Source organism: Bolinopsis microptera, chromosome 9 (assembly GCF_026151205.1).
Source record: "Bolinopsis microptera isolate Bmic1 chromosome 9, MBARI_Bmic_1.0, whole genome shotgun sequence".
Classification (NCBI taxonomy): Eukaryota; Metazoa; Ctenophora; class Tentaculata; order Lobata; family Bolinopsidae; genus Bolinopsis; species Bolinopsis microptera.
Genome location: NC_087080.1, coordinates 590,989 through 604,572, shown reverse-complemented (window position 1 = coordinate 604,572; position 13,584 = coordinate 590,989). Strand labels below are relative to the sequence as shown.

Here is a 13,584-nt window from a genome sequence, read left to right as displayed (position 1 = left end):
GTGATTTCAGATGGTGATAAGTTCTCCGAAAGGAGGGAAAAGTACCGTGTTTTAAAGAAAGTAGAGGCCCTGATGAACTCGCACACTTTATCAGATGACGCTATTGAAGCTAGTGTTGACTCCGACAAACTACTTGTCAAAGATATTGTAAGTTAGTTAGATACTTGTGGAGTTGTCCATCATTCCACTTCTAGTCTCTACTTCAGGAGCAATACGGGTGAAATTAAGTGTTAATAAGAAAATTATAAAAAAATAAGAATAAACATCTGTAACCATGGTAACATACGTTTGCACTTTGCAGGTAAGTGATCTGATATTGTTATCTAAAGAAAAAGTAACGAGAACAGCACTTGAGGGATTACAGCGAACTTTAGACTCGGATAAACAGCTGGAAATTGTGAGCTAATCTCCGTACTTTACGTGAAAATAACAAACCTTAGCTTGCTGAAACATGTGACATTACCTGTATCCATTGTGAAACATGACATGACCTGTAACCATGGTAACACATGACATCACATGTAACCATGGTAACACATGACATCACATGTAACCATGGTAACACATGACATCACATGTAACCACGGTAACACATGACATCACATGTAACCATGGTAACACATGAAATCACATGTAACCATGGTAACACATGACATCACATGTAACCATGGTAACATATGACATGATCTGTAACCATGGTGAAACATGACATTACCTGGAACCATGGTAACACATGACATCGCATGTAACCATGGTAACACATGACATTATCTGGAACCATGGTAACACATGACATCACATGTAACCATGGTAACACATGACATGATCTGTAACCATGGTGAAACATGACATTACCTGGAACCATGGTAACACATGACATCGCATGTAACCATGGTAACACATGACATTATCTGGAACCATGGTAACACATGACATCACATGTAACCATGGTAACACATGACATCATCTGTAACCATGGTAACACATGACATTACCTGTAACCATGGTAACACATGACATCACATGTAACCATGGTAACACATGAAATCACATGTAACCATGGTAACACATGAAATCACATGTAACCATGGTAACACATGACATCACATGTAACCATGGTAACACATGACATGATCTGTAACCATGGTGAAACATGACATTACCTGGAACCATGGTAACACATGACATCGCATGTAACCATGGTAACACATGACATTATCTGGAACCATGGTAACACATGACATCACATGTAACCATGGTAACACATGAAATCACATGTAACCATGGTAACACATGAAATCACATGTAACCATGGTAACACATGACATCACATGTAACATGGCAAAGCATGACATTATCTGGAACCATGGTAACACATGACATCGCATGTAACCATGGTAACACATGACATTATCTGGAACCATGGTAACACATGACATCACATGTAACCATGGTAACACATTACCGATTTTCAGATGACGTTATCGGCAGATCTGGAGAAGATTGTTGCAAATATAAAAGTAACTTCTAAAGAAACGTTATCAGAAGTGTGCAGGAGTTACTGTGTTCACGTACAACGGGCTCTTGTGTGGTCCATAACTCAGGTTACCTGTAATAGCAACAACACGTTATATATTAGTGTTACTGAACTTTTTTTAGTTTAAATAACTAAATAACTAATCAACTAAATAACTAAGCAACTAAATAACTAAGCAACTAAATAAACTAAATAACTAAATACCTAAATCATTAAATTTACTAAATAACTGAATAACTAAATAATTAGTCCCTGGAAGTTCCTGTAGTCCCTGTCTCCTCATCGTTAACCCGTAAGGGGTTGCACCAGGAGCGGTGGTAACAGAACTTCAAGACTCTCGGAGTCTGTTGTCGATATATTATCTATGTATAATATAATTATGGTATATAACTTGGGAGTCTCTCTCTCTAGCAGCAGGAGTTGGAGAATGGGGACGCGTTGTGAAAGCCACCGCAAGGAAGGCTTACAGTCGACGCCGACCAATCAAAAGAAGAACTAAATAACTAAATAATTAAATAACTAAATAACCTTCCCAACAGGTAGAGCTGGATAACAGGGAACACTTCCTAAACTTGCTGAACAGATTTGAAGCGTGTTTCAGTCAGCTGCTCTCTGCTGTAGTTTCTGGCTTCATTGTGTCCCTCTGCTTTAGGACACGGAACTTAGTAAGTAATTAGTACAGTAATTAGACTTAGAATATGTTCGTTTGTTGACTTTATATAACTACTAGTGCATTGATATTATAACTGAATGATAACGCAGTAGTTAACTGTTTTTATTTTCAGATATTTCAGCTGCAGCTAAGTGACCTGGTTATCCCAGTTATGTTTGAAAGTCTGCTCAGTACGCACGGTGACGAGTCTGGAATGTTGGAAGACATGCAGTTTGTAATCAAACATATCTCTGATATTACAGTCCAGGTAACCATGGTAACACTAGATATGATATTACAGTCCAGGTAACCATGGTAACACTAGATATGATATTACAGTTCAGGTAACCATGGTAACACTAGATAAGATATTACAGTCCAGGACGTAACCATGGTAACACTAAACACTAGATAAGATATTACAGTCCAGGTAACCATGGTAACACTCTATAAAATATATTACAGTCCAGGTAACCATGGTAACACTAAACACTAGATTAGATATTACAGTCCAGGTAACCATGGTAACCCTAAACACTAGATAAGATATTATAGTTAAATTATACAGTTAACCATGGCAACACTAGATACGATATTACAGGTCAGGTAACCATGGTAACACTAAACACTAGATAAGATATTACAGTTCAAGTATACAGTTAACCATGGCAACACTAGATAAGATATTACAGTCCAGGTAACCATGGCAACACTAGATAAAATATTACAGTCCAGGTAACCATGGCATTACTAGATAAGATATTACAGTCCAGGTAACCATGGCAACACTAGATAAGATATTAAGTCCAGGTAACCATGGTAACACTAAACACTAGATAAGATATTAAGTTCAGGTAACCATGGTAACACTAGATAAGATATTACAGTTCAGGTAACCATGGCAACACTAGATAAGATATTACAGTCCAGGTAACCATGGCAACACTAGATAAGATATTGCAGTCCAGGTAACCATGGCAACACTAGATAAGATATAACAGTCCAGGTAACCATGGCAACACTAGATAAGATATTACAGTCCAGGTAACCATGGTAACACTAGATAAGATATTACAGTCCAGGTAACCATGGCAACACTAGATAAGATATTACAGTCCAGGTAACCATGGCATTACTAGATAAGATATTACAGTCCAGGTAACCATGGCATTACTAGATAAGATATTACAGTCCAGGTAACCATGGTAACACGAAACACTAGATAAGATATTACAGTTAAATTATACAGTTAACCATGGCAACACTAGATAAGATATTACAGTCCAGGTAACCATGGCAACACTAGATAAGATATTACAGTCCAGGTAACCATGGCATTACTAGATAAGATATTACAGTCCAGGTAACCATGGTAACACGAAACACTAGATAAGATATTACAGTTAAATTATACAGTTAACCATGGCAACACTAGATAAGATATTACAGTCCAGGTAACCATGGTAACACTAGATAAGATATTACAGTCCAGGTAACCATGGCAACACTAGATAAGATATTACAGTTCAGGTAACCATGGTAACACTAAACACTAGATAAGATATTACAGTTAAATTATACAGTTAACCATGGCAACACTAGATTAGATATTACAGTCCAGGTAACCATGGCAACACTAAACACTAGATAAGATATTACAGTTAAATTATACAATTAACCATGGCAACACTAGATAAGATATTACAGTCCAGGTAACCATGGCAACACTAGATAAGATATTACAGTTCAGGTAACCATGGTAACACTAGATAAGATATTACAGTTCAGGTAACCATGGTAACACTAGATAAAATATTACAGTTCAATTATACAGTTAACCATGGCAACACTAAACACTAGATACGATATTACAGTTAAATTATACAGTTAACCATGGCAACACTAGATAAGATATTACAGTCCAGGTAACCATGGTAACACTAAACACTAGATAAGATATTACAGTTAAATTATACAATTAACCATGGCAACACTAGATAAGATATTACAGTCCAGGTAACCATGGCAACACTAGATAAGATATTACAGTTCAGGTAACCATGGTAACACTAGATAAGATATTACAGTTCAGGTAACCATGGTAACACTAGATAAGATATTACAGTTCAATTATACAGTTAACCATGGCAACACTAAACACTAGATACGATATTACAGTTAAATTATACAGTTAACCATGGTAACACTAGATAAGATATTACAGTTCAGGTAACCATGGCAACACTAGATACGATATTACAGTTCAGGTAACCATGGCAACACTAGATAAGATATTACAGTTCAGGTAACCATGGCAACACTAGATAAGATATTACAGTTCAGGTAACCATGGCAACACTAGATAAGATATTACAGTCCAGGTAACCATGGTAACACTAGATAAGATATTACAGTTAAATTATACAGTTAACCATGGCAACACTAGATAAGATATTACAGTCCAGGTAAATATGGTAACACTAAACACTAGATAAGATATTACAGTTAAATTATACAATTAACCATGGCAACACTAGATAAGATATTACAGTTCAGGTAACCATGGCAACACTAGATAAGATATTACAGTCCAGGTAACCATGGTAACACGAAACACTAGATAAGATATTACAGTTAAATTATACAGTTAACCATGGCAACACTAGATAAGATATTACAGTTCAGGTAACCATGGCAACACTAGATAAGATATTACAGTTCAGGTAACCATGGCAACACTAGATAAGATATTACAGTCCAGGTAACCATGGTAACACTAGATAAGATATTACAGTTAAATTATACAGTTAACCATGGCAACACTAGATAAGATATTACAGTCCAGGTAAATATGGTAACACTAAACACTAGATAAGATATTACAGTTCAAGTATACAGTTAACCATGGTAACACTAGATACGATATTACAGGTCAGGTAACCATGGTAACACTAAACACTAGATAAGATATTACAGTTAAATTATACAATTAACCATGGCAACACTAGATAAGATATTACAGTTCAGGTAACCATGGCAACACTAGATAAGATATTACAGTCCAGGTAACCATGGCAACACTAGATAAGATATTACAGTTCAGGTAACCATGGTAACACTAGATAAGATATTACAGTCCAGGTAACCATGGTAACACTAAACACTAGATAAGATATTACAGTTAAATTATACAATTAACCATGGCAACACTAGATAAGATATTACAGTTCAGGTAACCATGGCAACACTAGATAAGATATTACAGTCCAGGTAACCATGGTAACACGAAACACTAGATAAGATATTACAGTTCAGGTAACCATGGCAACACTAGATAAGATATTACAGTTCAGGTAACCATGGTAACACTAGATAAGATATTACAGTCCAGGTAACCATGGTAACACTAAACACTAGATAAGATATTACAGTTAAATTATACAATTAACCATGGCAACACTAGATAAGATATTACAGTTCAGGTAACCATGGCAACACTAGATAAGATAATACAGTCCAGGTAACCATGGTAACACGAAACACTAGATAAGATATTACAGTTAAATTATACAGTTAACCATGGCAACACTAGATAAGATATTACAGTTCAGGTAACCATGGCAACACTAGATAAGATATTACAGTTCAGGTAACCATGGCAACACTAGATAAGATATTACAGTCCAGGTAACCATGGTAACACTAGATAAGATATTACAGTTAAATTATACAGTTAACCATGGCAACACTAGATAAGATATTACAGTCCAGGTAAATATGGTAACACTAAACACTAGATAAGATATTACAGTTCAAGTATACAGTTAACCATGGTAACACTAGATACGATATTACAGGTCAGGTAACCATGGTAACACTAAACACTAGATAAGATATTACAGTTAAATTATACAATTAACCATGGCAACACTAGATAAGATATTACAGTTCAGGTAACCATGGCAACACTAGATAAGATATTACAGTCCAGGTAACCATGGTAACACTAGATAAGATATTACAGTTCAGGTAACCATGGCAACACTAGATAAGATATTACAGTTCAGGTAACCATGGTAACACTAGATAAGATATTACAGTCCAGGTAACCATGGTAACACTAAACACTAGATAAGATATTACAGTTAAATTATACAATTAACCATGGCAACACTAGATAAGATATTACAGTTCAGGTAACCATGGCAACACTAGATAAGATATTACAGTCCAGGTAACCATGGTAACACGAAACACTAGATAAGATATTACAGTTAAATTATACAGTTAACCATGGCAACACTAGATAAGATATTACAGTTCAGGTAACCATGGCAACACTAGATAAGATATTACAGTTCAGGTAACCATGGCAACACTAGATAAGATATTACAGTCCAGGTAACCATGGTAACACTAGATAAGATATTACAGTTAAATTATACAGTTAACCATGGCAACACTAGATAAGATATTACAGTCCAGGTAAATATGGTAACACTAAACACTAGATAAGATATTACAGTTCAAGTATACAGTTAACCATGGTAACACTAGATACGATATTACAGGTCAGGTAACCATGGTAACACTAAACACTAGATAAGATATTACAGTTAAATTATACAATTAACCATGGCAACACTAGATAAGATATTACAGTTCAGGTAACCATGGCAACACTAGATAAGATATTACAGTCCAGGTAACCATGGCAACACTAGATAAGATATTACAGTTCAGGTAACCATGGTAACACTAGATAACATAATATAGTCCAGGTAACCATGGTTGATGGTAACACTAGATAAAATATTACAGCTCAAGTATAATACAGGTAACTTTTTATAATTTTATTTCACATAACTTTACCAGAAATGAAATGATTTATTTCTCCCTCAGCTAGAAAGAAGTACAGATTCAGATCAAGTGAGCGTGTCTAGTATAACGGGTACACAGTTCGCTGTGGTAGTCACCATATCAGTTCCCAGCGCGGTACTGGAACAATTACCAGCCTCCGTACAGCAAGGAGGCTCTATCACTTTCTTCCCCCTCTTCTTTAACCATGGAATTAACGAGCAACAAACCATCGCCTACAAGTTAGTTTTTAAAGAAATTAGTTTAATATCTTGTAAAAAAGGCTCTGCTAGTTGTTTATAATCACTAACAGGAACCCGTCTAACCCTAAAGTGGTGTCAAGACTCGAGAGACTAAAATAATTAGTTTCGCATTTTTGACACCACTTGGGGGTCCAAATTTTGGGCACTAATATTCTTATTCATTGGCCAATTTTTTATTTTTTCATGCTGATTTGAAGGCCATTAAAGCATTTGAACCAGTCAAAAAAGTCAAGTTGTATATCTTTTACGGTTTTTGTATATCTTTTACGTTTTTTTAAAGGGGCAGACACGCTGCAGTGACTCCCCTTTAAAGGGGCAGACACGCTGCAGTGACTCCCCTTTAATGGGCAGACACGCTGCAGTGACGCCCCTTTAAAGGGGCAGACACGCTGCAGTGACTCCCCTTTAAGGGGGCAGACAAGCTGCAGTGACTCCTCTTTAAGGGGGCAGACACGCTGCAGTGACTCCCCTTTAAGGGGGCAGACACGCTGCAGTGACTCCCCTTTAATGGGGCAGACACGCTGCAGTGACGCCCCTTTAAAGGGGCAGACACGCTGCAGTGAAGCCCCTTTAAGGGGGCAGACACGCTGCAGTGACTCCCCGTTAAGGGGCAGACACGCTGCAGTGACTCCCCTTTAAGGGGGCAGACACGCTGCAGTGACTCCCCTTTAAGGGGGCAGACACGCTGCAGTGACTCCCCTTTAAGGGGGCAGACACGCTGCAGTGACTCCCCTTTTAAGGGGCAGACACGCTGCAGTGACTCCCTTTTAAGGGGGCAGACACGCTGCAGTGACTCCCCTTTAAGGGGGCAGACACGCTGCAGCGACTCCCATTTAAGGGGGCAGACACGCTGCAGTGACTCCCCTTTAAGGGGGGCAGACACGCTGCAGTGACTCCCCTTTAAGGGGGGCAGACACGCTGCAGTGACTCCCCTTTAAGGGGGCAGACAAGCTGCAGTGACTCCCCTTTAAGGGGGCAGACAAGCTGCAGTGACTCCCCTTTAAGGGGGCAGACACGCTGCAGTGACTCCCCTTTAAGGGGGCAGATCTTTAAACCCTGACAACTTTGCAGAATTAACGAGACAGGACAGCAAGACAAGATATGCGAACAGTTTCTGGAGGACTTACAGTTTTACATTGATAAACACATCACTCCCAACATCTGTGTATTTGATTTTAAGGTAGCTTTTAAAACTCATTTTACAACGTATGTGACATTTGTAGTTTTGCATTTACCAATATTTTATCAAAGTGAATTATTGGTTTCCTCTGTGAAGACTAATTTGTCAGGTTGAGAATGGTCTGACGAGTAATGTTGAGAAACTGAAGTATCTTTTCAAAGCTACTAAGCGGGGAAAGTGCTCCGACTTCATCGTCCTCGCAGAGCAGGTAACAAACTTCACATGTAACTATGGTAACACATGGTAACACATGGTAACACATGGTAACACATGGTAACACATGGTAACACATGGTAACACAAACTTCTGCACTCATTTTAAACATTTATATTATATTAAGCTTGTTTTATTCTTATTTTTATTCTTTTACATTTGTTAACATCCGATTTTAAACGTGATAATATGACCAGATAGGGCGGGATATAGGATGTGTGCGGTTCACATCGTGCAAGAGTGCTAAAGACCGGACTAGTATGAGTATAACATACGAGTATTGCAACATACTGTGCCAACAGCACGACTTCCACAAGGAAGATATCCCCCCTGTGTTGGAGCAATTCAGAAGGTTAGTATCACGTCATGTAACCATGGTAACACAATATGACATTGAGTATCACGTCACGTAACCATGGTAACACAATATAACATTGAGTATCACATGTAACTATGGTAACACATGACATTGAGTATCACATGTAACTATGGTAACACAATATGACATTGAGTATCACATCTAACCATGGTAACACAATATGACATTGAGTATCGCATGTAACCATGGTAACACAATATGACATTGAGTATCACATGTAACCATGGTAACACAATATGACATTGAGTATCACATGTAACCATGGTAACACAATATGACATTGAGTATCGCATGTAACCATGGTAACACAATATGACATTGAGTATCACATGTAACCATGGTAACACAATATGACATTGAGTATCACATGTAACCATGGTAACACATGACATTGAGTATCACATGTAACCATGGTAACACATGACATTGAGTATCGCATGTAACCATGGTAACACATGACATTGAGTATCACATATAACCATGGTAACACAATATGACATTGAGTATCACATGTAACCATGGTAACACATGACATTGAGTATCACATGTAACCATGGTAACACATGACATTGAGTATCACATGTAACTATGGTAACACATGACATTGAGTATCACATGTAACTATGGTAACACATGACATTGAGTATCACATGTAACCATGGTAACACATGACATTGAGTATCACATGTAACCATGGTAACACAATATGACATTGAGTATCACATGTAACTATGGTAACACATGACATTGAGTATCACATGTAAATATGGTAACACAATATGACATTGAGTATCACATGTAACTATGGTAACATATGACATTGAGTATCACATGTAAATATGGTAACACAATATGACATTGAGTATCACATGTAAATATGGTAACACAATATGACATTGAGTATCACATGTAACTATGGTAACACATGACATTGAGTATCACATGTAACCATGGTAACACATTATGACATTGAGTATCACATGTAACTATGGTAACATATGACATTGAGTATCACATGTAAATATGGTAACACATGACCAACAACAACACAGCTGTATAAGTGTATAATGAAGTGTATTCTCACAGGGACGGTACGCGATATCACAACACATTTAAGAATATAGGATCCTACAAGTACTGCTTCAATAAACTGCAGTGTAAAATGTTACCTCCTATTTACAAGCCTCCCCCTGGAACATTCGGTGACGGAGCTCAGCAAACGTGACATGTTGTCATGGCAATGCGATCTTTATACTTTTATAGTTGTCATGACTTTGGTTTATTTCTCTAAATAAGGCCAGTATACCTTTGAATCTTTTCTATAAAAATGTAATTATGCATTATCCGGCGTTATCGAATATGTCATGTTGGGATAATCAATGTAGCTTATATATTTAATTTTTGTCAATCTTTCCTAGAATAATTTGCGCACTTTTATTCAATATTGTCTAGTATAATTCTTATCTTCTAGCTTTCTAGTATTGAGTATAATTCTTATCTTTGAGTATATCTCTTGGTCATTGTCTTAAAGTAAACGATATTTCGAGCTTGGGAGCTCCGTTTCTTCACAGTAAGTAAAGTTAAACTGTTCAGTTTACTACAATAAGTGTAACCATGGTAACACTTATTGTAGTAAACTTTTCTATAATTACAGTAAACTGCAGTTTACTGTCACTATAAAATTGAATCTGTTTACTCAGTTTCAACATTTAAAATATTGATTTGCTGTCTTGTTGATGACGTAGCAAGGGGGAAATTGCTGAATATTTAGGATTTATTTTTAGTTGAGCGAACTTTCGAAATTTTTACAAATTTATTTCTGTATTTTTACAAATGATTAATATTATCTTAAACAGTTTTATATCCGGATTTTCAGCTAAAAGAAAGATATTATTTGAAGGGGGAAGAAAGGTTAATTGCGTGTGGCTGGTATGTCGCACCACACGTCTACCACTACCATCTAATATCTATACTAGTGCCTTCTACTTGTAGGTTAATAACCTACCAAGTAACCATGGTAACCTACCAAGATGGGACCTTTACTGATAGTTGAAATTCGACATATGACGTCATCTAGCGTAAAATATCGCCAGATGATGATAGATGACGCTAGATGACGCCAATTAGCGACATTGTCGCTAATTGCACGGCACCTGTCGAATGTCGCTATCTGGCGCTATATAGCGTCAGATGTCGTTGCGACATATAGCGTTAGAAAGCGCTAAATAGCGAAGAATTTCGGGTCGTGACAGTCCAGGCTATTTAGCGCTAGATGTCGCTATCTAGCGCTATATGTCGCTGCGTCAGATGTCGTTGCGTCATATAGCGCTAGATAGCACAAGATATCATATCCGGCCTATCACAGTAACATTAACCCTAACCCTGTGTGTGTGTGTGTGTGTGTGTGTGTGTGTGTGTGTTTTACTGGGACCGTAAGCGCAGCCTGTCTTTTCCCACCTAATCTTTTTTGTTATTTTTATTTTGTATGAAAATTAATTTTTACTGTGTATGAAAATTAATTATAATTTAAGTGAGAATGATATAACTATAAGCTTGCGTGGCGCGTCGAAGTCACCCAACTATTACACTCGATTTATCAAATATTCGGCTGAGTGGAACAAAATATTAAATATCACTTAATCAAGGGGTCGTTTACATATTATAATTATATAACTATAAGGGGCCTGATGCCGCCGGCCGGGGTTTTCCAAATTATTACGCTCGCTAGTGTGATTGTGACATAATACTAATAGCTTAATAGCTATGTATGGAACTGATTACTAACAATGAGGGGTCGTTCACATACTCCGTAATCAGTTTTACCATAGCTATTATGTCAATATTACACTAGCGTAATCAATAATCATTTGGAAACCCCAACCTCCTCAGCTGATTACTAATATGTAAACGACCGTCGACCCTTAACATTTCGGGATCGGAAGAAAGCGGCACGTACTACATACTATTTCGACTAAATTTATACAAGTAACTAACATCGTTGATTCGTGATGCCAATGTTTCACAGCTCAGTGGTGCATTCGCCAAGAAGCATTATTGGATGCCGAGAAGCATTTTTGGATGCGCGGCGCGACACAGTAACGCATCGCGTTGATTCACGATGTCAATCCTTCACAGCTCGGCGAGGCCCAGTCATGGTGCATCTCGCCGATTTAGTAAAGCACTATTGGTTGCGAGAAGCATCATTGGCTGTGCGGCGCGGCCCAGTAGTGCATCGCGCTACAAAAAACATCGTCAAATAGATTACTCGAAGCTGTAAAGTATTTATCCAAAATAACTCCGATCCCAAGGATTGTTACTGGGCCGCGCTCAGCCTGTCATTCCGCCAAATCTTAATGTTTATGAACATGATAGCCTGAGGTCCCCAGCCTTAACTTTAACTTTAAGGGTTTTGGTATTTTCGTAGCTAAATTGCACTAAGTCTAAAGCTTTCGCGCTTGCACTTCGAGCGTGCTAAATCACTCTACAGTCGATCTTCCAGATCGTTCTAAAAGGGCCCCCGATGGTTGTAACCAACTTCAATCGATGTATTTTCGGACGCTGATTCCGAATCACCCCCCATGACATAGGGTTAAAATGCTCTCCTGACGAGATATTGGCGAAAAACTGTATCGATCACGTGATATGACCGTATAAGGAAGTTAGTCTAATTTCTCGTTAGGGTTAGGGTTTCAGCATATGTTTTTGTTAAGGATTGGGTTAGGGTTAGGGTTGGGATCAGATTAGAGGGTTAGGGTTTCGAAAAGTTGTTCAGAACCAGCTAGAGAATGGGTTAAAAAAGTCACGTGACAGTCGAGTGTAGAGTGATTAATCATCATCCCTTGCACTTCACACTTGCGCGTAGTTCGTAAACTGAAAACTCGTGGGTACGATATATGATTATGAGGCATTTTCATTCGTGCAGGAACATTAATTTGAAATTTAAACTATTATGTAATGTGTAAACCCATTGTAAATGTGATTACTGAACAATAGTTTATGTAATAAGCGCCATGAGCTGGCACAGAATTTTTTGTCTCTGATTTCAGATTTTGATAAATTTGGTATCAAAAGTTGCCTCTAAGTGTGAATAATGAAAATTCACCGTGGCCGTGTAGCACGATAACGTCGAGCTGTATGTGGGCCTTCTGTGCATCGCAAGAGTGTACAAAGGACGAAAAATAGGCAATTTATTGCTTAAAATGCCTATAACTCCTAAAATATTGAATTTTTGAAATAATTCTTACAGGATCGTAATGAACTTAGTCAGACGCAACTTTTAGTACCAAAATTATAATTTTTGAAGCACCAAATTTTTCAAAAATTTGTTCAAAATTTCACACAAGGGTCCTTGTGTTCAGATTAAAAATTTTTGAAAATAAGTTTCCTTTAAATCTTAAAATATTAGTACTAAAAGTTTCGTCTCGATAAGCTGATTACAATGCCATAATAATATTAATTATGTGATAATAACTGAAAATGTGAAAGTTATAGGCCAAAAACGAA

The 13,584-nt window shown here is 37.4% G+C and overlaps 1 protein-coding gene across 2 annotated transcripts in view; it reads left to right on the top strand.

Annotated features, from left to right (window-relative positions):
* Positions 1-10,942, top strand: part of LOC134821302 (uncharacterized) — a gene marked incomplete at its 5' end in the record, with an annotated part of 39,362 nt that extends 28,420 nt beyond the window's left edge. For both annotated transcript variants that reach the window (XM_063832025.1, XM_063832024.1), the window contains 10 exon segments: positions 11-147; positions 302-397; positions 1,476-1,604; positions 2,077-2,202; positions 2,323-2,457; positions 7,092-7,288; positions 8,381-8,489; positions 8,599-8,697; positions 8,900-9,054; positions 10,168-10,942. In XM_063832025.1, the coding sequence (XP_063688095.1) occupies positions 11-147; positions 302-397; positions 1,476-1,604; positions 2,077-2,202; positions 2,323-2,457; positions 7,092-7,288; positions 8,381-8,489; positions 8,599-8,697; positions 8,900-9,054; positions 10,168-10,306 (1,322 nt within the window).
* Between the last annotated feature and the right edge of the window lie 2,642 nt (positions 10,943-13,584).